General features: G+C 55.1%; 1 protein-coding gene and 1 non-coding gene across 3 annotated transcripts in view; both read right to left on the reverse strand.

Annotated features, from left to right (window-relative positions):
- Nucleotides 1-26,296, reverse strand: part of LOC129470482 (TBC1 domain family member 3G-like) — a 35,827-nt gene extending 9,531 nt beyond the window's left edge. For both annotated transcript variants that reach the window (XM_063629666.1, XM_063629665.1), the window contains exons 1-10: nt 26,062-26,296; nt 25,675-25,874; nt 14,544-14,751; nt 12,991-13,046; nt 11,172-11,248; nt 5,452-5,576; nt 2,368-2,440; nt 2,123-2,205; nt 816-855; nt 262-342 (exon numbers count right to left, since the gene is read on the reverse strand). In XM_063629666.1, coding sequence (XP_063485736.1) covers nt 262-342; nt 816-855; nt 2,123-2,205; nt 2,368-2,440; nt 5,452-5,576; nt 11,172-11,248; nt 12,991-13,046; nt 14,544-14,751; nt 25,675-25,834 — 903 coding nt within the window. In that variant the 5' untranslated portion in view covers nt 25,835-25,874; nt 26,062-26,296. The remainder of the gene's footprint in view (nt 1-261; nt 343-815; nt 856-2,122; nt 2,206-2,367; nt 2,441-5,451; nt 5,577-11,171; nt 11,249-12,990; nt 13,047-14,543; nt 14,752-25,674; nt 25,875-26,061) is intronic.
- On the reverse strand, nt 14,195-14,296 carry LOC129470873 (small nucleolar RNA U13). The gene has a single exon (XR_008653392.1). It is a non-coding gene; the product is annotated as a small nucleolar RNA U13 (small nucleolar RNA).
- Nucleotides 26,297-26,507: the final 211 nt, after the last annotated feature.

Genomic DNA, 26,507 nt, shown 5'->3' on the forward strand with positions numbered 1-26,507 from the left:
ACCTTTTTCTTCCTTGGGGTCACCAGGACATCCCTAGCCTTGAACTCCAGGTGGTCCGAGCCCTAGATTCAGATTCCCTCCCAGCAAGGTGACGCTTGCACGAATAGGCAGGCAATCTGGCGACCAGGCCTGCAGTCCTCCGGGCGAGGACAGTGTGCCACCCGCCCTCTGAGAGGCTGACGGTGCCAGGCCACAGCCATGGGTGCCTGTCCCCTGTCTCTGCAGAGAGTGCTTCCGGGGGCCTCTCCCTCCACACATTACCTTTTCACTGTTCTTGTACGTCTCCCATTCGCCCAGCATCTCCAGCCACTTGCTGTTTCTCCTTGTCTCCCGCCGAATTCGCTGTCAAATGAGGAATGTTGGAGTTAGTGGAGCTGCCGGGCTTCCCAGAGCTGCCCGTGGATGCTGGGTCTTGGGCTCTGGAGCCCTGGTGGGACCCAGCTGGAAGGAGCCAGGGAAGGGCAGACCCTAAGGGCTGAGAGCCTTTGAGCAAATGAGCACCAGTGGGCTGGCTTTGGGACCCCGGGATGTGCCATCCTCGGGCCACAGACACACCAGTCTTAGGTCCCAGCCTCTCGGTGGGGTCCTGACACAAGCGGGCAGCCACCCTCAAGCCAGGACTGTGGTTCTCACTTTGGAATTGTATCAAACTGCCAAAGTTAAATCAACCTGGGGTCAGGTCTCTGCTGCCCCTCCCAGTGACAGAGTGTTGCCCTCACCCGCCACCGCCCAGGCCGGCTGCTTCCTCTGCCTCACTGACCACCCGCCCAGTCCCTACGTCCCTGGACCAGCCCCTCCATGCATCAGGCTCTTACCTTTGCCTCCCGCGCAGTCAGAGAAGGCAGCTCCATCTCACTGTAAGGCAACCCAGGCAGCGCTGAGGACCTGCACAGGGCCTGGAGCCACCCCAGCCTGGGAGCCGACCCCCAGAAAGGACTGGCTCTGTCCCTACCCAGCTCAGGGCTCAGCCCGGGAGAAGGCACAGGGAAGGGAGGACAAGGGCCTTCCTGTGGGGCTGACTCCCAGGAGGGGCAGGACCTGGGAGAAGGAGTGCGGGGACTGCCTGGCCGGGGTTACCGGGGCCCCTGGCGTGGGGGCTGGTCAGGCTGCACAATGGGGCTGCCCATCCTGGACTCGAGGTGGTGCTTACTGCTGGAGCTGAGAAAGGTCAGCCTTGAGATGGGATGGGGGCCGCCCAAGGTGGGCGACTGGGCCCTGACAGGAATCCCTCAGGGATTGGCCACATCACCCCGCCAGGGTCAAGGGAGGCTGCCCTGAGACCTGCCCGGTGTACTCTGGGTGCACCAGGGGCCCATCCCACTTGACAGCCCCAAGGCTCTTGCAGGCTCTGACCCCCCAGCATCCACCTGCCTCTCCCTGCATCTGAGCCACACACCCTGCATTTCAGAAGTGGCACGGCTCATCAGCTCCCTCCCACCCTACTTCCCCTGGGATCCGCTGTCTCTCCATCCTCTGATCCCTGAGGGATGGGCTCCAGGCTGGGCTCCTCTTACCTGGCCCCAGATCCCTTCCCAGCACCAGACCCAGGGTCTTTAGTCACAAGCCCTGCTGCCTCCCCGGCCTCACCCTGAGATGCCTAGAGCGGGGCCCTGCCCGTCTTCTCCCCCATTCTCTTAGGGCCAAGGCCCCCACTGTCCCCACACCTTTCTCCCTTCCCCATGGGGACAGTGAGGGCTGTAGCTCTAGGGAAATGGGGGAGGACAGGGGCAGGTGGGCTCTGAGAGACCTGCTGGACAACAGCCCCGAGGCTGTGGCCACAACCCTTGGATCTCACTGGGGTTGTCTCCTGGTAGACAGGGCCAGACCCTCAGGCTGCCCCGCTCCTCTTGTGCTGACTTGCCGACAGAACTGCTGAGAGCCCAGGGGCCTGACCTAGCCCAGTCTCCATTCCCACCGGCTCCCTAGATGGGCCTTGCACCTCTGGCCTAACAACAACCTCGGGCTGGACCTGCAGGGGAGCCAGGGGGGAGTTCTGACCCTGGAAAGGAGGTTGACCCGAGCTGGCGAGACATGTCCTGTGTCAGAAAGGCCTTTCTAAAAGCAAACCCATCCCTGAGCTGAGACAGATGCTTTAGGGGTGAGGGGAGCACAGAGGACTCACTGCACAATCCCAAACGGATCCATGTGTTCGAACATTCCGATGAGTACAGGCCCCTTGTCCTCTGGCAGCCCAGCTTGGTGCCCCTGTAACCCAGAGGGAGCCTTGGTGAGGGGTCCAAGGTAAAGGGTGCAAGGGCCTGGGGGTATTGGCCACCCGTCCCTGCCCTGTGCTCCTAGGGAACCCAGGACCCTTTGACCAGGGCGCACTGGAAGAGGCCTCCCTCCAAGAAGCAGACCGAACTGTACCTGTTCATATTTCCTGATGACGTCCTCTCGCTCCTGCGCCCGCCAACTATCTACATCCTCCACCACGTTCATCCTGTGAGACAAAATTGGCTAAAGGTTACACTGTACCCGACAGCTTCGGAGAACACCTGAACCGCTCCCACCGGGCTCCCAGATGCTGGTTGGTTGTGTAACCTTCATTCCACCATTGCACTCTGGTAAAAAGGGGCCAAACCCCATGGCCCACACCTCCATGGGTCTCTGCAGTCTGAAGCCGCAAGCAGGGGTGAGCATCTTCCCAAGGACTCGAGAAGAGTGGGACCTGGACAGAGAATCCCGTTTTCCCCTTATGCCATGAAACGGGCACATACCTGCCCCAGCAGGTTGAACGGTGTCCACCTGCCAAGGGTGAAGGGCCTGTGATGGGCTATTCCAGGGTTGTGGATGTGAACTGGGGTCAGGCACCAGAGGTCTCTGTACGATCAGCCTCCTGGGATACTCAGGGCCACAGAGATGCCCAGTTTCCTATGGGGAACAAGGTCTCTCCTGACTGCTCCGTTCTACCTCGCTCATCACTTGGGCTACCGTGGCCCTTCGGTCTAACCAGTGAAGCTGCTTTAGGAATAACGCCATTTGAGCGGGAGTGTGTTTGGTTTTGGGGATGAGGGATGAAAATGATCTACTGTCTCCAAAGCAGCCACTGCGCTCATGGAAACCACATCTCTCGGGGAGGGACTGTGGACTCCACCATTCTGAGCTGTCCCTATAGGAGGGGGCTTCATTTTCCTGGGTCAATGATGAAGAACAGTGGGTCCTTGCTCCTGGAGAACATCTAGATGGACCGTCCCTCCTGAGAATACTCAGGGCAAAAGGAAAGCGAGGCCAGACAGAATAAGAAATACTTGGGGAGAAGCCCAGTGCCTGGACCCCTTCGAACACAAGGGAAGATGGTCTCCCCACAGCCAGCCCTCCAGGGCTCCTTCACTTTCCACAACTGCCCAAGGGCAGAAGGCTCACCATGCCACTCCCAGACAAGGGACCGTGTGTGTCCGGTGGGTCCCACAGTGACCATCAGGACCCAGTTTAGGCCCCAGGTGTGTTCTGAGGACCCTTCCCTCCTCCCCACCCACCGTGGCATTCTGAGGTCATGGCACGCATCACAACGGGGCCTTGCCCGGGTCAGCAGGGCCCAGAGTCAGGGTCCTCCACTGCCTGGGGCATCAACATGCCTGCCTGCAATGTGTGCACGTGCGTGCACACGCGTACGTGGGTAAACACGTCTGTGCACGTGTGTGTTGCTTCTCTGGCCAGGCCCGGCTGCCCCACTCATGTGTGCACCCAGTTCCTCATCACTGTCACCCCCGAGGCCCAGGGCCAGCATCAGAGCATCCATGGGTGCTCCCTAACCTCAGTGTCTCTGCCAGGGCCAGGCTCTGCCCCATCGGGATCGGAAATCTGGGCAGATTTGGGATCTCGAGCAGGGAGGTCACAGGGTTGAGGCCTGAAGTCTAGCACGGCACACAGCAGGGCTGAGAGCAAAACCCAGGGTCATGTCTGGATTTTCGGGCCGGTTACCGCCTCTCTGACCCCAGACGTCTCACCTGTCGAATGGGTACATTCGGGAACAGCACCCACTCTACGAAGCCACCGTGAGGACAAAAGAGAAAATCATCTACACAGGCAGTGTAGAACGGGCTCCCTGTGAGTGCTCAGGGATGACCCTCCTCCTCAGTAGCTGCCCAGAGGCCAACACCGCCCATACCATAGCCACTGTCCCCAAGTCAGCCTGGAGGGAAGAGAGCAGGTCACACTCACCTGATTCTGATCAGCTGGCCTGGGTTACGTATGCCTCTCAGGGAGAAAACCTCAGGGAGAAACCAGAAAACTGGTGCTCACAAACCCCACTGCCTGTGTGTAACTGCCGGAGAACACAGAAGGCAGGCCGGAGAGCGGATAGATGCTAAGCACCAGTGGCATTCTGAGGTCATGGCACGCATCACAACGGGGCCTTGCCCGGGTCAGCAGGGACCAGAGTCAGGGTCCTCCGCTGCCTGGGGCGTCAACATGTCTGCCCGCAATGTGTTTGTGCACGTGCGTGCACACGCGTACGTGGGTAAACACGTCTGTGCACGTGTGTGTTGCTTCTCTGGCCAGGCCCGGCTGCCCCACTCGTGTGTGCACCCAGTTCCTCATCACTGTCACCCCCGAGGCCCAGGGCCGGCATCAGAGCATCCGTGGGTGCTCCCTAACCTCAGCCCTCCCCACCCAGGGTGGTCCTGGGATACACATAGGGGTGGAGGGAAGTGACTGCTGCTGTTGGATCTCAGAATACAAATGCTAATACTATTACCCAATGGTCTTTTGAGCGTCTCTAATGGTATCGCTTTTTCATTCCTGACGTTTTAACTGCGTATTTCTCTCCATGACCCTTGGCTATTCTAGCTAGAGGATCCTGTGGGGAAAGTGCCGGGCACACAGTAGGGGCTCACTCTTCTAGACACGTTATCTAAAACCTGGCTCATCTGTCCTTCCACCCAGGGCCTAGGGCATGCCAAATTCCAGGGGCCAGAAAGAGCTCGGGATAAAATGAACCTTCAAGGGGAGGGCTTTGACCTGGGCTGAGTCTGCCTGTGCCATCCAAACGGAGTCTCAAGTCCTGAGGCAGGACGTCCAGATGCCCCAGTGCAGGGCCCTCCTGATCAACACCTGCTCCCCTGTACTCATTAGCAACCTCACCCACCCGACTCTCAAAGCACACTTGGCTCTCGTATCCAGGAGCTCTGCATCTGTAGATTCAGCAACAGCAGATGGAAAATATTCAGAAAATAAATTGGATGGTTATGTTTCTATTGAACATGTGCAGACTTTGTTCTTGTCATCAGTCCCTAAAGAATACAGTATCACAACCATTTATGTAGCATCTGCATCGTATTACATATCATAAATAATCTAGTAATGGTCTAATGTCTACGGGAGGATGTGCATAGCTTATACGTAAGTACTACGCCATGTTATATCAGAGACTTGAGCATCCATGGATTTTGGCATTTCCCGGGACCCTAGAACTAATCCTCCATGGATACCAAGGGATGACAGTATACTCACTCAGGAAGGCTTCTCATTGGAGGAAGGGCCCGGTTCAGGACAGACAGGGACATCATCCCTGGACTACTGTCCATCCATCCACTCATCCATTGGCACGACCCTCTAGGACTCTCCCAATGACAGCTCTAGCAAGTGGATACAAGAAAAAAGATTGGCTCAAATGGTACAGCTTTTTGAGGTCTTGGAAGATGTTGCTCCAGTATGAGAATAGTGGGTCAGTTTTCTCCAGGATCCAGAAAGCATATCAGGCAGGCTCGGGGAGAGGAAAGGAGCACAGCCTTTCCAGCAGCCACACAGGCCTGCGGTAGGCTGGGGCTGGGGCTGGCCCTGTTTATCACTTGGGCCTCATGAGGGGAAAAGAAAGAACAGGGGGCAGAGAGGAGCATGGGGGCAGCTGGTTGCCTAAGGAGAAGGGTCTCAGGGAAGGGGTATTCGTTCGTTTTCACACTGCTATAAAGAAATACTTGAGACTAGGTAATTGATAAAGGAAAGAGGTTTAATTGACTCCCAGTTCAGGGAACTTACAACCATGGCAGAAGGCGAAGGGGAAGCAGGCACCTTCTCCACAAGGCAGCAGGAGGGAGTGAGTGGAGAACCAGGAAGTGCCCCACTTTCAAACCATCAGCTCTCCTGAGAACTCCCTCACCATCCGGGGAGCAGCAGGGGGGAAACTGTCCCCACATCCCATCCCCTCCCACCAGGTTCCTCCCTTGACACAGGAGGATTACAATTCCACATGAGATTTGGGTGGGGACACAGAGCCAAACCCGTGAGGGTCTCAGTGTATCTTGCAGCTCCCCTGGGGCTGAGGCTGAGTACAGATCTGCTGGCCCTGCTCTACAGCACGCGGGGACTCTGCCTGTGTGCCCCCATCTGCTCTTCCTGGGGATGGTGGCTGCTTCCTCAAGAGAAAGGTGGGTCTGCTCTTCTGCCCACCCCTCTCCAGGGCCTTTTGGAGCCCTGGCCACGACCTCTAGCTGGAGGAAGTCAGGAGCTCAAAGACTAGCTGGGGAGCCAGGGACACACACATGGATTATAATTAGCAGCTCTGCAAGGCTGCAAGTGATCAAGGGCAGACTGTGGGGTAGAGGAAGGAGAGAAGACTCTGGGCTTTGTTAGGTAGAAGGGCTTTCTGCAGGAGGCCAGGGCAGAGAAGCCAGCCTTATGAGGCTTTGGGAGGACCTGAAGCTGGAGATGGGATTTAATGGCTAGAGAGAAAGAGGCAGCAGGCTTGTCATGTGGGCAAATCCATGCAAGCTTGTAGAGTAATTCACCAGGCGGAGAGCTGAGGAGAGCACCCTGTTATGTTCCCTTAGCCCTGGCCTCGCTGATCGAGAAGTGTGCCAAAGACAACAAGGACTGCAGCTCCTACGGCAGCTTCAGCGACGCAGTGCTGGAACTCTTCAAGCTCACCATAGGCCTGGGTGACCTGAACATCCAGCAGAACTCCAAGTATCCCATTCTCTTTCTGTTCCTGCTCATCACCTACGTCATCCTCACCTTCGTTCTGCTCCTCAACATGCTCATTGCTCTGATGGGCGAGACTGTGGAGAACGTCTCCAAGGAGAGTGAGCGTATCTGGCGCCTGCAGGTGAGTCTAGGTGGAGACCCCAGTGTGGGGGCCTCCATGCGACTCAGCTCAGCACATGGTCATTGACTACTGTCAGCACCAGTGAGTCTAAGGTGAGGCCTGAGAATCTGCACAGGCTCCTCAGTGTGTGGCCAGGTTTGAGGAGGCCTTAGCCCAGGTTCTTTGAGCGTAGAGTCTAGGAAGTGTGGCTGTGCAACAGCATGCGTAGAAAACCTCAGGCTTCTGGGGGTGCTCTGCTCAGGGTTGACAGTGTGATGTGTGGATGTTGAAGTTTGACCTTAGGTTGCATTAAGAGGAGTACAGTGTCTAGGACAATGGAGGTGACAGCTCTGCTGTATTCCATCCTGGCCTGAACACTTCTTACGTGCTGAGGAAACCAATGCATAGGATGGGTCCAGAGGTGGTAACCAGGTTTGGGAGAGGACTGGAGACTGCCTCTTATGAAATGGTTGTTGGTGGCCGGGCATGGTGGCTCACCCCTGTATTCTTAGCACTTTGGAAGGCCGAAGTGGGTGGATCACCTGAGGTCAAGAGTTCGACACCAGCTTGGCCAACGTGGTGAAACCTCATCTCTACTAAAAATACAAAAACTAGCCAGGTGTGGTAGTACGTGCCTGTAATCCCAGCTACTGGGGAGGCTGAGGCAGGAGAATCGCTTGAACCCCGGGGGTGGAGGTTGCAGTGAGACGAGATCGTGCCATTGCACTCCAGCCTGGGTGACAGAGCAAAAACTCTGTCTCAAAGAAAAGAAAAAAAAAAAGAAATGCTTATTGAAAAAGGTGAGCGTGCTTTGGATATCTGCAGAAGAACCTGTGAAAGACGGAGCAGATCCCTTCTGTGGTCCGGAAGGTAGATGTACATGGGAATACTACAGGGAGAAAAGCTTTGATGTCACACATGGAAGTTTCTCACTATTAAGGCCCTCCTTTTTTTTTTTTTTTTTTTTTTTTTGAGACAGGGTCTTGCTCTGTTGCCTAGGCTGGAGTGCAGTGGCACGATATCAGCTGACTGCAACCTCTGCCTCCCAGGCTCAAGCGATTCTCCCACCTCAGCCTCCCTAGTAGCTGGGATTACAGGCATGTGCCACCACTCCTGGGTCATTTTTGTATTTTTTGTAGAGATGCGGTTTCACCACGTTGCCCAGGCTGGTCTCTTACTCCTGAGCTCAAAGCGATTCTCCCGCCTCAGCCTCCCAAAGTGCTGGGATTACAGGAGTGAGCCACTGCGCCTGGCCAAGGCCCTCTTAATTGGTTTGTTGACACTGTTCAAGAGAGACTGGAAAAATTATGGCCAGGAAACTGCAGAGATTCCAAGCTGGGGAGGGGGTGGGACTAAATGATGTTTGAACAGTCTTCTGCCATGGGATTCCAGGACCCCAGCACTGTCAGATAGGAAGCTCCTGGGCTTTCAGAAATATTATTTATATCATGGAGTTTCGCTCTGTCACCCAGGCTGGAGTGCAATGATGGGATCTTGACTCACTGCAACCTCCAACCTCCAGGTTCAAGTGATTCTCCTGCCTCAGCCTCTTGAGTAGCTGGGATTATAGGCACCTGACACACGCCTAGCTAATTTTTGTGTTTTTAGTAGAGATGGGGTTTCGCCATGTTGGCCAGGCTGGTCTCGAACTCCTGACCTCAGGTGATCCACCCGCCTTGGCCTCCCAAAGTGCTGGGATTACAGGCAAGAGCCGTCACGCTTAGCCCTAATTTTTGTGTTTTTAGTAGAAATGGGGTTTCGCCATGTTGGCCAGGCTGGTCTCGAACTCCTGACCTCAGGTGATCCACCCACCTTGGCCTCCCAAAGTGCTGGGATTATAGGCGTGAGCCACTGTGCCCGGCCTGCTTTTTTGTCTTTGAATTCTGTAGATTAGCCAAACCCTTGCGATCTATGCATTAAGCATGAGGTGAGGGTGGAGTGGGCTCTCTGACAGTGTGTGTGCATTTGTGTGTGCTTGTGAGTGTGGATGCCTACTCCTTAGACTTGCTTATGTCCCCAGAGAGCCAGGACCATCTTGGAGTTTGAGAAAATGTTACCAGAATGGCTGAGGAGCAGATTCCGGATGGGAGAGCTGTGCAAAGTGGCCGAGGGAGATTTCCGACTGTGTTTGCGGTAACAAAGGGAGAAGGGCCCTGGGGCGGTGGTCTTTGGGGTGGGTAGAGAGGAGCAGGTCAGTGACAAGATGTTAGAGAAACAGTGCTGCCCCTTGCTCACCATAACCACAGCTACTGTCTCTTACAGTGGCCTCCTCGGAAGAAGGAATTTGCTTATGGGGTTGCAGGCCCTGGGATGGGGGTTCCCGAGCTTCAGAAGAGAAAGAGAAGGAGACTGCCAACAGTGGCTCCCCTCTCTGCATTTTTCTTTCTTTCTTTTTTTTTTGAGACGGAGTTTTGCTCTTGTTGCCCGGGCGGGAGTGCAGTGGTGCGATCTTGGCTCATTGCAACCTCTGCTTCCCGGGTTCAAGTGATTCTCCTGCCTCAGTTTCCCAAGTAGCTGGGATTACAGGCATGCGCCACCACACCTGGCTAATTTTGTATTTTTAGTAGAGGCAGAGTCCCACTATATTGGTCAATCTGGTCTTGAACTCCTGACCTCAGGTGATCCACCCACCTCAGCCTCCCAAAGTGCTGGGATTACAGGCGTGAGCCGCCGCACCCAGCCCCTGTCTCTGCCTTTTTGGAGGTGCCTCCACGGTCTCTCTCTGTTCGCTATCTGGTTTAGGGAAGATCTGCCTGCTGGGTACTCCTTTTCCTGCTGTTTACCCTGTGTGAGTTCCTGTGACCCCGGGTGACTTGAGGCCCCTTTTGCCCCTGGCAGATGGAAAGTGACAAGGCTACTTTGACAGATCTCTGGCTTTTGGATTTTTTTTTTAAGTCCTTACATATCCTATGACCACCTTTTCGTTTTTTTTTTTTAAACGGAGTTCCAGGCTGGAGTGCAGTGGTGTGATCTCTGCTCACTGCAACCTCCACCTCCCTGGTTAAAGTGATTCTCATGCCTCAGCCTCCGAGTAGCTGGGATTACAGGCATGCACTACCCGCCTGGCTAATTTTTGTATTTTTTAGTAGAGACAGGGTTTCACCATGCTGGCCAGGCTGGTCTCAAACTCCTGACCTCAAGTGATCCGCCTGCCTCGGTCTCCCAAAGTGCTGGGATTTCAGGTGTGAGCCACCACACCCGGCCCCTTTTTTGACTTTCTTTCTTTCGACCCCACCTTCCTTCTGCCTCCCTGACATCAAGAAGAAGCACATTTTGTGATGTCCTGAGACTCCCAACAAGGGGGTGCTCAGTACCCCGAGAAAACATCTCCCCCAGGGGACTGTCTATGCCCGGGCACGGAGGAAACAAGAGGAGCAGAAGACCAGGTGTTCCCTGAGTTTTCCGTCTGGCTCCGGACAAAGGCAAAGGTTGGGGCAGTTCCACGGGAGGCGGGTGTTCAGGCTGCTCCATGAGCAGAAGCTCCCGGAGACCCTGATGACAGCTGCTGAGGAAAACAGGAAAAGAAAGTGGGCGGCAGCGTTTTGTCTTCCTGCCTCTGCCTCCCTGGGCACAAGGCTAGTGAGCTGCTTCCTCAGCGTCAAAGCCCAGATCAGAAGGCAGGGAATGTCGGCCAGGCAAGGTGGCTCACGCCTGTCACCTGGCGCTTTGGGAGGCCGAGGCGGGTGGATCACCTGAGGTCAGGAGTTTGAGAACAGCCTGACCAACATGGCGAAACCCCATCTGTACTAAAAATACAAAAATTAGCCGGGTGTGGTGGCGCATGCCCGTAGTCCCAGCTACTCGGGAGGCTGAGGCAGGAGGATCGCTTGAACCTGGGAGGCGGAGGTTGCAGTGAACCGAGATCGTGCCACTGCACTCCAGCCTGGGCGACAGAGCAAGACTCCGTCTCAGAGAAAAAAAAAAGAAAGGCAAGGGATTGTGAGAGCCACGCCTTGCTGCCTGTGGACCTCAGCTGAGGAGGCTCTGCCAGGCTCTGTTGCCAGGCCACCTCGCCCATAGCCCCTCTACTGTTTGGGACACCCAGGCACATGCAGGCACATGGAAGGCAAGGAAATAGAAAGCAATCAAAGTGGCCTCAAATTTAGAAGCAGATTACTGAACTACAGAGCTTTAAAAAGTCCGTACTCACTGTTAATGAGGTGAAGGTCATACACATCCCACCAAAGCCATTCAGAGCCAGGGCGATGAAGATGAGCACAGAGAGAGCTGTGGGGAAATGGAAAGCTCGTGAGTGGAGGAGACTCCAGCTGAGCTCCTGGGAAGCCGGGACCGGCTCAGAGTCCTGAGCGGTGCAGGCTCCCTGTAAATCCAGTAAATGCAGGCCAGGGTTAGTACCTGACATCTGGGGAGTGGAACTGCCCCTTTCTCATCCCTCCTCTAGCCTCCTATTTCTTTTTCTTTTTCTTTTTTTTAATTGAGACGGAGTTTTGCTCTTGTCACTCAGGCTGGAGTGCAAGGGCGCCATCTTGGCTCCTACAACCTCTGACTCCCGGGTTCAAGTGATTCTCCTGCCTCAGCCTCCCAAGTAGCCGGGATTACAGGCATGCGCCACCACACTCGGCTAATTTTTGTATGTCTTGCCATGTTGGCCAGGCTGGTCTCGAACTCCTGGCCTTTGGTGATCTGCCCATCTCAGCCTCCCAAAGTGCTAAGATTACAGGCGTGAGCCACCGTGCCCAGCCTCCTCTTGCCTATTTCACAAAGCGTGGGCTCTTGAAAAAGGTGCACACCCACCCTCTTTTCTCCAATTAATATTAGCAGTGTCCAGGCAGTGACTCACGCCTAGAATCCCAACACTTTGGGAGGCTGAAGCAGGAGAATTGCTTGAGTCCAGGGGTTCAAGACCAGCCTGGGCAACAAAATGAGAACCCATCTCTAAAAAAAGTTAAAAATTAGCCAGGTGAAGCCAGGCGCGGTGGCTCACACCTGTAATCCCAGCACTTTGGGAGGCCGAGGCGGGTGGATCACGAGGTCAAGAGATGGAGACCATCTTGGCTAACACGGTGAAACCCCGTCTCTACTAAAAATACAAAAAATTAGCCAGGTGTGGTGGCGGGCGCCTGTGGTCCCAGCTACACAGGAGGCTGAGGCAGGAGAATGGCATGAACCTGGGAGGTGGAGGTTGCAGTGAGCCGAGATCGCGCCACTGCACTCCAGCCTGGGCAACAGAGGGAGATTCCATCTCAAAAAAAGAAAAAAAATTAGCCAGGTGTGTGTGTGCGTGCCTGCAGTCCCAGCTACTCTGGAGGCTGAAGTAGGACGATCACTTGAGCCCGGGAGGTCCAGGGTCCAGTAAGCTGTGACTGCACCACTGCACTCCAACCTGGGTGACAGAGAGAGACCCTGTCTCTAAAACAAAACAAAACAACAACATCAACAAAAAAAGAAACAGCAGCAAGCAGGAGGCCTAAGGAAGCTACTTCACTGAAACCAAAAATATAGGTTCCTGAAAATCAGTAGATGAGCCTGGCTGAGATTTCGGTGAAACTCAAGTCCTTTTTTGGTGTTTGCTCTATAATCCTTAAAACAACGGCTCCACCTGAACAGGGTTGTGGACCAGGTGGCTTCTAAGCTATCCTTCATGCTTTGGCCTGTGCTGCCTGGAGGGGACTCGGCTCGTGACTTCTGCACACACCGAGGACCGTGCCCCTACAGCCGGCCTGGTTCTTAGAACTTGCCTCTCAGGTTGGCATCAGTGAGGGCCTGGCTTGGTTTGGTGATGAGATGGAAGTTGCTCATATCCTGGCAGCTCCTGTCTGGGGTGGCTGCTCCCTGATCCCGCCGTCCATTTGAGGTCAGTAACTGAGTAGAGGCCTAACAGGTGTCCCCTCTAACTTGAGCAGTGAGCAGCAAGCCCAGGACAGTGTCCAAGAGCAGGTGGGTCTGGGAGCAGCTCGGGGCGCTCTCTCCCCAGTCCCTGACAAAAGATGGAGGAAGAGCACACTCACCATTTGGTATACTTGCTCCATACGCAATCAGCAAGCAGGAAACCGCGAAGCAGGCGCTAAAAGCCAAGCAGAAACGGAATGTTATTTACCATTATGACTTTATTCAGTGTTATTGTTTTGTTTTTGTTTTTTTTCTTTTGGTTTTCCTTGAGACGGAGTCTCGCTCTGTTGCCCAGGCTGGAGTGCAGTGACGTGATCTCAGCTCACTGCAACCTCCGCCTCCTGGGTTCAAGCATTTCTCCTGCCTCAGCCTCCCGAGTAGCTGGGATATTACAGGCGCCCACCACCACGCCTGGCTAATCTTTGTATTTTTAGTGGAGACGGGGTTTCACCATGTTGGCCAGGCTGGTCTCGAACTCCTGGCCTCAGGTGACCCACCCACCTCTGCCTCCCAAAAAGCTGGGATTACAAGTGTGAGCCACCGTGCCCAGCCCATTTTCATTTTGTATATGTATTATAAAGCACATTAAGAATGGCACAGGGGGCTGGGAGCCACTGCACTCCAGCTCCAGTTGCTTGGGCAACAAGAGCAAAACTCCATCTCAAAAGAAAAAAAAAAGAATGGCATAGGGGCCAGACACGATGGCTCACGCCTGTAATCCCAGCACTTTGGGAGGCTCAGGCGGGTATCACGAGGTGAGGATATTGAGACCATCCTGGCTAACACGGTGAAACTCCGTCTCTACTAAAAATACAAAAAATGAGCCGGGTGTGGTGGTGGGCGCCTGTAGTCCCAGCTACTCGGGAGGCTGAGGCAGGAGAATGGCGTGAACCCGGGAGGTGGAGCTTGCAGTGAGCCGAGACTGCGCCACTGCACTCCAGCCTGGGCGACAGAGGGAGACTCCATCTCAAAAAAAAAAATTAAATAAATAAATAAGTAAATATGAAAAAAATAAAAATATAAAAATTAGCTGGGTGTGGTGGGCGCCTGTAATCCCAGCTACTCGGGAGGGTGAGACAGGAGAATTGCCTGAACTGGGGAGGCAGAGGTTGCAGTGAGCCGAGATCACGCCACCGCACTCCAGCCTGGGCGACAGAGCAAGACTCTGTCTTGGAAAAAAAAAAAAAAAAAAGCACAGATATACATCATTTATAATTCCATGTGCTTATCATATTGGCGGTACGTGTTGACAATCTTTTTTCTGGTGGAGCTATAAGGTCAAACGGGCTGTGGAAACCAGTGTTTTGTTTTGTTTTTTTTTCTCATCAGATGGATACTGTGCCAGCTTCGTAACAAGGTTTGAGGGAAGCATGTCTCACATGAGAGTGAAACCCCAGTTATCGCGCTTATGAACTACAAAGCGACCGGAAACCCATATTCTTAGCGACAAGCAACTCCGGTCCCCGGGCGGCCTGGAGCCTGGAGCTTTTCTTATTTGGCACTGGAGCACGGCGAGGACCACAGCACCTGCTGATTCGGTGGCGGACGGGAGGGCCTTCAGGGAGCTCCACGGTACACCTGCTATCAGGTATGACCAGGATACCCTTCTGTGGGGAACTCAGCCCAGGGGTCCACCTGCCCACTCCCTGCCCCCTAAGGGACCCGCACTGACCTGCCCAGCAGCCTGAGCTTCCTCGGGCCATACTTGTCCATGACGATACCCAGGGGCAGGGTGATGGCACTGAGCAGAAAGGAGCCCACAGTGAAGGCCAAATTTAGCATCTCATCCTGCGCCTGGCAGCTGAGCCAGCCGTTCATCCAGCTCGCCTCCTCGTGCCCCGGCTCTGCTGTGCCGCCCACTGTGCCATTGGTGACATTCTCTGTGTGAAGAGGGAAGGAAACCCTGACCTCAGGGTCATGACAGGGTTTCCCAAAGATCAGAAGGGCAGGTGCCCATTCAGAGTCCCCCCCACTGGGAATGCCAGGGCTGGCTGGGGGCCTCTCGAGGGCTCAGGCTACCCCTGCAGCAGGCTTGGATGGCCATTTGGCCCAAGTTCCCTGGAGTGAAAACGTAGAGGTTCTTAACTTTTGTGGGGGCCACGGACCCTTTGAAGAATCCAATAAAGACCTCCCCAGAAAATGCACACCAAGGTTTATCCACAGTTTCAGGAGCTTCGCGTGTCCCTTGAAGAGCAACACAGCCCAGGCTGAGAGTCCCGTTTGAGAGCATTGCCACCCTAGAACAGCAGACCTCAGGGCCCAGCCTTGGCTGTGGGGCCCCAGGCTGGCGAGAACCTTCTCACGGCAGCTACGTCCATGGGGACAGACTGCAGCCAATATGGAGGCAGACCCCAGACCACTTGGGAAGCACAAGCACTGGTCTCACCCCAATAGCCTGGTTCTCCTCTGTCCATGTGGGGAGACTGGGGCACCTCCTTCAATGGGAAGTCCAGCTGCCTTCTCAAACATAGAACAGATGCCACCTTCTCCCCCTGATATTTTCTTTTTCTTTTTTTTTTTTTTTTTGAGACGGAGTTTCACTCTGTTGCCCAGGCTGGAGTGCAGTAGCACGATCTCAGCTCACTGCAACCTCGGCCTCCCAGGTTCAAGCAATTCTCCTGCCTCAGCCTCCCGAGGAGCTGGGATTACAGGCACCTGCCTCCGTGCCCGGCTAATTTTTGTTTTAGTAGAGACGGGGGTTTCACCATGTTGCCCAGGCTGGTCTCAAACTCCTGATCTCAGGTGATCCTCTCACCTCCGCCTCCCAAAGTGCTGGGATCACAGGCGTGAGCTGCCGCACCCCACCGATATGCACCTTTCTTATTTTCCTTGCCGGGGTCATTGTGATGCCATCCCATGGCCATGCCCAGACCTCGCTGGGTGCTGAGTCTGGTGTGTCTGCCACACCCAGCCCTTAATGGCCCCCTCCAAAGTCCACCCAGCACCAAAACAACACAAAAAGGAAGAGAAAAGTGCTGTGGCAGCTGAAGACGGGAAGGTGGAGGACGGGCTGGGAACGTGGCTGAGAAGCTCTCCTGGCCGGGACTGCTAGTTAAGAGATGCTGACTAATCCTGCAGGAAACAGGAGCCGACTTTGATTAGATGTGAGGTCACACTGGGAGAGTCAAGCAAACGCTTTTCTTCCGATAACTGCCTGCCTTCCAATTGCAGCCCTCTGGCGCCAGGGCTGTAGCGCTGAGCTTTGCAAAGGCTTGCTCGGGCCTCCCGGGGCTCCTCCAAGGTCACTGGAAAGGATGCGCACAGGTGGAATCGTGCTTCATGCCAACGTGTGGCCAAGGAGCCCCGCCGGGGCCGTGTGGATGACAAGCGTGGAACTGGAATCTGGTTTCTAGCTTCCAGTTTTTGTTCCTCCACTTTCTACCTGCATGACCTTGCTCTAGCTCAGTTCCCTTATCTATAAAATGGACATCATATAATGATAAGATCCACCTCCTAGGGTTTGGGGGAAGATCAATGAGAAAAACTCAGAAAACCTTCTAGAGCTCACCCAGGCATAGAAAGCACTTAATAACAAACAGCTATAAGTTGCTGCTGTTCTCGTGGTTATTACGATGATTGCCGCTATTGGAGGCTCCGGGTGGAATCACGGCACCAATAGCCGGCACAGAGCCGGATGCAATGGCTGCGGGGAGCACAGGCCCGTTAGCGTGTGTGGAAGCGCAAAGGCACGTCTAATCCCCCAGGGCTGTGAGCACTGAAGGGCAGGGCCTGCATTGTGGTCACTTCTGTGTCCCCAGTATCTCACCCAGGTCTTGGCCTACAATAGCTGTTTACTGAATGAATAAAAACAACAGGGCCAGGTGTGGTGGCCCACGCCTGTAATCCTAGCACTTTGGGAGGCAGAGGCGGGTGGATCGCCTGAGGTCAGGAGTTCAAGACCAGCCTGGCCAACATGGTGAAGCCCCATCTCTACTAAAAATTCAAAAATTAGCCAGGCATGGTGGCACATGCCTGTAATCCCAGCTACTCGGGAGGCTGAGGCAGGAGAATCATTGAACCCGGGGAACGGATTCAGTGAGCCAAGATCACACACCACTGCACTCTCTGTCTCAAAAACAAACAAACAAACAAACAAACAAAACAGAATCAGGCCAGGTACAGTGGCTCAGTCTGTAATCCCAGCCCTTCGGGTGGATCACCTAAGGCCAGGAGTTCGAGACTAGCCTGGCCAATAAGGTGAAACCCTGTCTCTACTAAAAATACAAAAATTAGCCGGGCGTGGTGGGCGTCTATAATCGCAGCTACTCAGGAGGCTGAGACAGGAGAATTGCTTGAACCCGGGAGGCGGAGGTTGCGGTGAGCTGAGATCACACCACTGCACTCCAGCCTGGGCAATAGAGTGAGACCCCATCTCGAAAAACAAAATAGAACAAAACAAAAAAACAATGGAACCAGATCACAATGGCCAAAAGGATCGAGAGAGGAATCAACAGAACCAAGTTGAATCTAGGGGGGATTTAAGGAGATCAGAACCACAAGTCAATCACTTGGAGCCATAGCAATACAACCTTACCAACCAGATTCCCCCTCAGCCACTTTCTCTCGGTTTTCCAAAAACAAGGTCCACCACACGGTCAGCCAAAGCACATGGCAGACGGGGTCCTCGAGCCCGTCAGGGTCGAGCTCAGAGCTTCACGTACACCGCCTCAGCCGGCGGGCCTGGGCCACTCGCCCATCCACAGTGCGGCAGCTTCTGGAAAGGAGGAGCTGCTTTGTGAGCTGGTGTTGGTTTCAAATGCCAGCTCTGCCAGCAGCAAAGGAATTGGCTCTGAAGTCGGGGAAAGAGGGTCTCTACAAAGCAACAGCCATTTCCAGGCTGACATGCAGATAGGAGCAAACCAGCAGAGGTGACAGAGAGGATGGATGGAGAGGGCACGCCAGGGCCCAGGATGGGTGACTTGTGGGGCCATGCACAGTCTGGAGCTAGTGACTGCACAGGGGCCGTGGAATGACTGAGGGCTTGGGGGGCCGTAGGTTCTACTGCTGCAAGCAGGAGCCACAGGCACGAGGAATGGAGTGGGTGAGGCAGCACTGCCTATGAGTAAAGGCACCAGGGACCTCCAGTTACCCCAGGGAGGAACCGCAGCTGGGTCTCTAAACCCATGGGTTTTCTCATCTGGAGCCAGAAGATAAAAATCCCAAGGCTAGGCCGGGCGCGGTGGCTCATGCCTGTAATCCCAGCACTTTGGGAGACTGAGGCAGGTGGACCACTTGAGGTCAGGAGTTTGAGACCACCCTGGCCAACGTGGTGAAACCCCATCTCTACTAAAAATACAAAAAAAATTTAGCCAGGTGTGGTGGCAGGTGCCTGTAACCCCAACTACTTTGGAGGCTGAGGTAGGAGAATCGCTTGAACACGGGAGGCAGAGGTTGCAGTGAGCCAACATCCCAACAGTGCACTCCAGCCCGGGCCACAGAGTGAGACTCTGTCTCCAAACAAACAAACAAACAAACAAAAGTCTTAAATTGATTAGAGATCTGGTCACCCCTTTAACCACATAGGGGAGAGGCAAGGTCAGGGTAGAGGCAAGGGTATCTGTCCTTCCCATCTTTTACCCTGGAGCGACTACACACAGGGGCAGGGACCTTGCACTTAGGCCAACAGCCTTCTCCTCTTAAACAAATCCCTGCCACCAGGCCCTCTGCCGGGCTGCCTGCCTCCAGGCCGTCCTGTCCGGCAACAGATGCGCCTGGGGCGGGGGAGGTGAGCGGCTTCTCCTTCTGCTTGTGGAGCAATTTGAGAGTCTCCCTCCTGCTGGAGGGAAGGAAGCCCTTGGTGAGCCCAGAAGCTCTGTTGACAGTAAACAGCCCACACGCACCCGCACCGTCACAGCCCCAGCAGATGCCCAAACACAGACACACCCAGGCTGTTCCTCTCCCCCTCCTCCCACCTGGGCCACCGTGGGCCAGGAGAGAGACAGATTAAGCACCCAGGAAGTGCCAAGGCGTGGGGTGGCCCTCTGCTTCCAGCCTAGAGCTTGACCCCGGGCCAGCCTGCTCTGCTCCACACCTGCACCTGTTTATTAAACAGATGCCTCCTCGGGGGCGGCCAGAAGTGACCCAGCCCAGCCCGGCCAGAGAAGGTGAACCGAGAAGACAGGCAAGAGTCAGCGTGGCCAGTGAGTGCCAAGAACAGGAACAGGGCGGCTCAGGGGGAGACCCAGGGCCAGGGAGGAGGAACACCGTCCAGCCCCGCTCGCAGAAGACGCACAAGATCTTTACAGAGGAATCAGGGAGATAAGAGGGTGCTGTGGCCCCCCAGTCTCCCCCGAGTCAAAGAGGAGCCTCCCCACACCCCGGGGAGACAAAGGGAGGGGGGCCTCCAAGATGATGCTTGAGGGGGCCAAGAAGTACCTGGCTTGAGGTCCCCTCTCAATTCCTGAGCTGCCCCCTTCCCTGACTGGTTGTTTTCTGAGTCCCCCACTCCAGGGTGCGGGCCCCTGGACAGCGCACCCATGGCCCCTGCCCGGGATCTCCTGTCTGTCAAATCCTTAGTCTATCCGGCAACAGGAAGCAGCATCTCAGTCCTCGGTCCGGCAGGGGAGATGTAGGTGAGAGGTCGGCTCAGACACAGAGCAAACAACAGGCAGGAGGGCACGGACAGGCAGAGGCTGTCCTGGGCTGACCAGGGCCTGGCCCCCGAGCAGTGGTCCCAGCAGCGGCTGCCACGTGCGCAGTGAAAGTGTGTGCCAGCTGCCACGCTCAACGGCTGTGCCCATGCCCACCCCATATTCCCCACGAGGATACTGTCAGCGTATGCCCGAGGGATGCTCAGAGCAGGCAAGTCACTTGCCGAAGGTCTCATGGGGGTCCCTGAGGAAGCTGGGCTTGACTCCAGGCTGTCAGACCCCGAAGCTCCCGCTCTTACCGCTCGGGCTGTGCCGATGCTGGCCTACCTGGGTTAGAGGCTCATATCCCAGAGAGAAAATGCTGAGAGAACAGAGCCGGGAAAAGGCTGCCCATGGCGTCGGCAACACCAGGAGGCCCTGAATATCGCTTGGTGAGCACCGGACTAAGACTGTCCCACGAGGTCCCTGAGCGCCAGCCTAAGCTGGACAGGACCTTCATGGACACCAGAAGCCAGGGGTGGCCAGCGGATGTCTGGGAGGGAAATGAGGTCACGAACCAAGAAGGAGGGAGGCTGGGGCAGTGGGAAGAGCCAAAGCCGCCAGCTCTTCTCTGAGACGCATCCTGAGGCTGCCGGCCCCAGCCTTTAAACCTTCTTACCCGTTGCTATGGAATTTTTAAAATTGCAAATAAACTGGGGGAAAAGTTTAAAAGTCACATTTACAGCAATAAAACTGAAAGGCTGGATTTAAGAAAGCTATCCGGCCGGGCGCGGTGGCTCACACCTGTAATCCCAGCACTTTGGGAGGCCAAGGCTGGTGGATCACCTGAGGTCAGGAGTTGGAGACCAGCCTGGCCAACATGGTGAAACCCTGTCTCTACTAAAAATACACAAAAATTAGCCGGGTGTGGTGGTGGGCACCTGTAATCCCAGCTATTTGGGAGGCTGAGGCAGGAGAATCACTTTAACCCAGGAGATGGAGGTTGCGGTGAGCTGAGATCATGCCATTGCACTCCAGCCTGGGCAACAGACTGAGACTCCATCTCAAAAAAAAATAAAATAAAAAACAAATACAAATACAAAAAATTAGCCGGGTATGGTGGCAGGTGCTTATAATCCCAGCTACTTGGGAGGCTGAGGCAGGAGAATCGCTTTAACCCGAGAGGCAGAGGTTGCAGTGAGCCGAGACTGCGCCACTGCACTCCAGCCTGGGCGACAAGAGTGAAACTCCGTCCCCGCCTCCCCGTCCCCCAAGAAAAAAGAGGTCCTCGAGGCAGCAGAGAAGTCTCCTGTCCACACCTGCAGCTTCACTCAGCCCGTGGGGATCAAGCCTGGCCCCGCTTCCCCAAGGTGGGCGGCAGCCCCTCTGCCCTTGCAGTGACCTCTGTGCCAGGGTGAACTCGCAGCGACCTCTGTGCCAGGGTGAGAAGCTCCCTGCCACCACCACAGGCAGAGCAACTGCAGCGGTCAAGAGCACACAACCGGGGTCGGCCTTCATGCCCATGGTCAGACCGTGAGTGACTTCCTCGGGCAGAGGCCATGATGGCTTCTGGTTTCTATGCCACCCAAACATACCAGCATGTGGCAAGCCCTCAGCAATTCACACGCGCCTCTAACAGGGGAATTGGATCGTCGCCCTCCTCTGCCTCCCTGGCTTCCTCCTGCCTTGGGAAAAAAATTCAGTTTCCCTGAATGGCCTCCCAGTCCCTGCAGGCCCGGCCCCTTCCCACTTCTCTCCTCTCCTCCAGGGTGTACCCTCCTCTCCTGAATCACCCCTCCTCAACTTCCAGGCTTCCGCCTGAACCCCAGAGAGGCCCTCCCACCCAGTAGCAGCCACATCTCCACTGCCGTTCTGGCTCCTGGCACCCTGCTTTCTTGGGGGCCTGACCACCCCCTGGAATTATACAGGTTACACAGGTATGTGTGTGATGACTTGTTTGCTCTGCACCCAGCACGGCACCTTCGTCAATGTTTACTGAATGTTTAGGTTACAAGAAAGAGGGGATTAACGATCCACATGTATGCCTGGAGCAGTGGGTCACGCCTATAATCCCAGCAACGTGGGAGCCCGAGGTGGGTGGATCGACTGAGCCCAGGAGTTCAAGACCAGCCTGGGCAACATGGTGAAACCCCTATCTCTACGAAACATTTAAAAATTAACTGGGTATGGTGGCTCACACCTGTAGTCCCAGCACTTTGGGAGGCTGAGGCCGGCAGATCACTTGAGCCCAAGAGTTTTGAGACCAGCCTGAGCAACACGATGAAACCTTTATCTCTACAAAAAATTTGACCGGGTACGGTGGCTCACACCTGTAATCCCACGGCTTTGGGAGGCCAAGGCGGGTGGATCACCTGAGGTGAGGAGTTCGAGACTAGCCTGACCAATACGGTAAAACCACATCTCTACTAAAAAATACAAAAATTAGCCAGGCGTGGTGGCAGTCACCTGTAGTCCCAGCTACTTGGGAGGCTGAGACAGGAGAATTGCTTGGACCTGGGAGGCAGAGGTTGCAGTGAGCCAAGATTGTGCCACTGCACTCCAGCCTGGTGACAGAGTGAGACTCCATCTCAAACAAAACAAAACAAAAAAAGTTGAAAAACTAACCAGGGGGTCGGATGCAGTGGCTCATGCCTGTAATCCTAGCACTTTGGGAAGCCGAGGCGGGCAGATCACGAGGTCAGGAGATCGAGACTACGGTGAAACCCTGTCTTTACTAAAAATACAAAAAATTAGCTGGGTGCAGTGGCGGGTGCCTGTAGTCCCAGCTACTCGGGAGGCTGAGGCAAGAGAATGGTGTGAACCCGGGAGGCGGAGCTTGCAGTGAGCCGAGATCACACCACTGCACTCCAGCTTGGGCGACAGAGCAAGACTCTGTCTCAACAACAACAACAACAACAAAAACTAACCAGGGCCAGGCACGGTGGCTCACACCTGTAATCCCAGCACTTTGGGAGGCAGAGGAGAGCAGATCACCTGAGGTCAGGAGTTCGAGACCAGCCTGGCCAATATGGCGAAACCCCATCTCTACTAAAAATACAAAAATTAGCCGGGCATGGTGGTGGGCGCCTGTAATCCCCAAAACAAAAACAAAACACTAACTGGGTATGATGGCTCATGCTTGTAGGCCCAGCACTTTGGGAGGCTGAGGCAGGAGGATCGCTTGAGCCCAGGAGTTTGAGAACATCCTAGGCAACATGGCGAGACCCTGTCTCTACAAAAAATACAAAAATTAGTTGAGTATGGTGGCGCACACTTGTAGTCCCAGCTACTCAGGAGGCTGAGGTGGGAGGATTGCTTGAGCCCAGGAGTCAAGGCTGTGGTGAGCTGTGATTGCAACACTACATTCCAGCCTGGGCAACAGAGCGAGACCCTGTCTCAAATGAAAAAAGAAAACATTCACAGTTAGCCGCAGCCCCCCAGGCTGACCCTGCCCTGTTGAAGTGGGGGCCACTGGACAACAGAGAAAATGAAGAAAGAGCTCAGGCGTGGACGGTCACATTGCCATTCCAGAGGCCAAGAGGATACAGCTCTGGGAAGCCCCGTGCTTCTTGGGCTGAGAACCCAATTGGTCTCCTGCCCTCACCAGGGGGACGAGGGAGGCATCCAGCAGCCAACACCTGGAGGATGTTGTGCAAAACCCGTTGCCAGCTTCCCGCACCCAGGTCCCCAAACCCAGCCTGCCATGTCTCCCAGCAGGCAAGGAAGGACAAACTGAGGGGCAGCCGAGAAATGAGCTGTTTCCTTCCTTCTGCCACCTCACCCGACTGGAACCCAATACCACGTCTGTGGCCAGATTCTGGCTGGAGTCCTAAGAAAGAGTTCTAAGAATCTTTCAACAGGTTCAGGCAAATTTTCTTTAGAAAACAAACAAACTAAAGCATCGTCCTAGAGCGACACGAAGCTGACAAATTTGCATCTCAATCAGCTGGACACTGCTCAGCCTTTCACAAGTCTAATTCGATAAATTCAAAAATGGCCTAACTGCTTCCCTGCAATTCAGCCATGCACCAAGTTTGAAAATGTTAGACTGAAGCAGAAACGTTCACCCTAACTTCGCCAGGCACTCCCAGACGAGCCAAGTGCGGGGATTTCTGGCCTAAAAGAAAACTGGTTATGCAGACTCCAAGAATCAAGGAGCAGTGTGTCCAGAGAGATAAGCTGTGTGGAATCAGCAGCCTTCCCGCCCAGGACGTGGGCCCAGCATGTTTGCCAGATAATCAGAAAAACCAAAATTGGAGGCAGGAACAAAAGTACGGGAAAAAAAGTTGATGTTCAACCCACAATCCTGACCCTTCACCTTCACTTCGGTTTAGAGGAGCTACCTGTCAAGTCTGCCCAGGGCTTAAAACACCAACTCAGCACCGCGTTGGCACAATCTCTGGGACTCCTCCCACTTAGACAGAGGAAGAAGCTGAGGTTGAGGCAGGAATGAAGGGACCAGACCCAATTCTGCCAAAACCATACAATCAATTAAATCCGTGGACAATCTATTAAAAAAAAAAAAAAAAAAGTCCTAGAATCTGACCTTCCGACACCATGGTGGGTAAAAAAAAAAAACAACAAAAAACAAAAAAAAAACCTGCCCACAACAGTTCTCTGGTCTGGGTGAGACATTAAAAGCTTTCTCTGTGGATGATGACTTTTTTTTCTGCTTTTTTTCTTTCTTTTTTTTTTTTTTTTTTTAAACCCTGTGTCCAGCTTGAAAGAGCCCATCAGGGAGGCGAGCAGGAAGGGTCACGATCTCTAAGGGAGGAGAGAGGAAAGAAGAGGAAGCAGCAAACACTCCAACCTGTGCCTTTCGGGGACAGGCATTAATCTCCTAACAACTCTTGGCCAAAGCAGAAAGCTTGTTCAGGGAACAAGGTCTGACTCTTCCCAACTCCCAAGATTTCTTGCTGATGTGGGGAAAGGCCTGCCAAGAACCCTTAGGCTATTAGGAAATATTTTTGAGTGGCTAAAGGCTAAAGGTTAGTTATAAATCATATACTTTCTAGCCTCTCCCCGCGGCCTCTGCATTCGCCTGCTTTCTCCTGCCCTGAACCTCTCCAGCTAAGCCTCCCTCCCTAGAGACTGGGACACACAGGAATCTCCAGGGCAGATCAGAGAAGGGAAACAGGGAAGCTTCCACAAAGGATTACACCCAGCATGAGCTGGTCCAAAGCTTTCTCTTCCTGCAAAGAGCTCTAGAAAGAAAAGGCCTGCTGCTGGGGATTCAGGAAGTCAAACCTGGGCTACCTCCATCTAAGGGCACTCTAGCACTGGCGAGAGAGATTATGTGAGCTCAGCTATTATGCAGTTACCGTTGGGATCAAGGAGAAGGCAGAGGGAAACATTTCCTGTCAAGGTTGCCTAAGAAGGAGGGTAGGAGGCTAGAGGCTGGGGGCTGCTGTGGCCCTCCTGTGGGGCTGAAACTACTGCCCTGTAGTAATCAGGATCCTCCAACAGGGTGTGAAAGTGTGAAGGTGAGTGTGTGTTGGGTGGTGCAGATGTCATGTAGAGAAGCATCCTCAGCCTGCCTTCAGCAATTCCAGTGACGAGGCAAAGAGCAGAGAACAAGCCTAACATCATTTCCATAAATGCTCCCTTCTTCTCTTCCCCCTTCATGCCCATGAGGTTGGAAAGCCACGGAGATGTCCTCAGGGCCCGTGGGGGAAATGTCCTTTGGAGAATAATAAGGCAGCAAAAATAGACGAGAAATTGTGTCCAGCAAGCACTTGGGAGCCTCCACAACGGCCTGAGGAACGTCTAGATTCTAGATGAGCCCTCCCTGGGGTGGAGGAGGCAAGGCCACTTCCTCTCTTGCTGCACCCCAGCCCCTAAATCTGGAGTTCCTCTTTCTCACAAGCAGACAGCAACATGTTTACTACCAGCCAAGCTATGTTCCAGGGCTGGGAGGAGAGGAGAGGAGTCCAGCAATGTTCGTAGCGGGTGGAAGGAACACCCTGGACAGCAGGTGGGGTTCTGGGTGGATTGCAGGCCCAGGCTCTGTGGCCTTGCGCAAGACAGATCGCTCTGAGCCTCCATGTCTTCGTCCACAAAACAGGGGCAATGACGAGTACCCGGCAGGGCTGGGTGAGGATCAGATGGGCCTTTTGATACCCGAGAGGCACTGGGCAATGCGGTGCTGTGGCTCGCTAGGTCTTCGCCCCCATCCCGCCCCCTCCCAAAGCCCTGGCTCCAGGAGCCCCCGGCAGCCCCAGGCGCCTGTCTCACCTGGCTGGGTACACAGGTAGGAGTAAAAGCCCTCCGACTTGAGCATGATGAGCAGCGAGCCCCAGCCCAGGAGGACTGCCGAGAAGAGGAGGTTCTCCAGCACGGCCGTGCAGGCCATCCACCAGCGGCGCCGACGGGCAGTGGCCAGGGTGGGCGCCATGGTGCGGCGCGGCGCGGCTCCGGCTCTGGCTCTGCACCACCTGCGCACAGACCTCGGCGTCAGCGGCCGGTCCTGCCCAGCCCCTGCGGCCGCCCCTAGCTGCCCGCTGCCGCAGGGCTCGGGACTGTCACCCCTCCCCGGCCGCGGTGGCCGGTGCGCGCAGCGGAGGCGGCGAACCCCAGCCCTGCCCGGACCTGGGCCACCCCCACCCCGCGGCCGGCTCGTACCGCTACCCTCCGCTACGACAGAGCCGCCCCGGCCAGGCAGGGAGACGTCTCCCGCAGCTCACTCCGAGGTAAACTGAGGCATGGAGGCAAGAAGGGGCTAACGCATGCTCAGGGCCGTGGAACTAGTCCTGGCCTGCAGCAGGACTGACATCGCCTGGGGCCAGCATGGAACGCAGCGTCAGGTGGGCAGGGGCAGATCCGAGGGCTGCCTCTCCCAGGGACCCTGACAGGTGCCCTCCCCCCCGCGCCCGAGACCCTTCCCCAGAATTGGTTTCTTCAACCACAAGATCAGCGCCCAGAGCTACGGAACGGCCCGCCCCGGCGCGCTCATTGGCCGGATGGCGCAGGAACTGCCGCGCCATTGGCCGCCGTCTAGGTCGCTAGGCGCTGCGGCCACGCGAACCCGGCGTGGGAGACGAGGAGCCGGTTCAAACCGGCGGCGCGAG

This window comes from Symphalangus syndactylus, chromosome 20 (genome assembly GCF_028878055.3).
Source record: "Symphalangus syndactylus isolate Jambi chromosome 20, NHGRI_mSymSyn1-v2.1_pri, whole genome shotgun sequence".
Taxonomy (NCBI): domain Eukaryota; kingdom Metazoa; phylum Chordata; class Mammalia; order Primates; family Hylobatidae; genus Symphalangus; species Symphalangus syndactylus.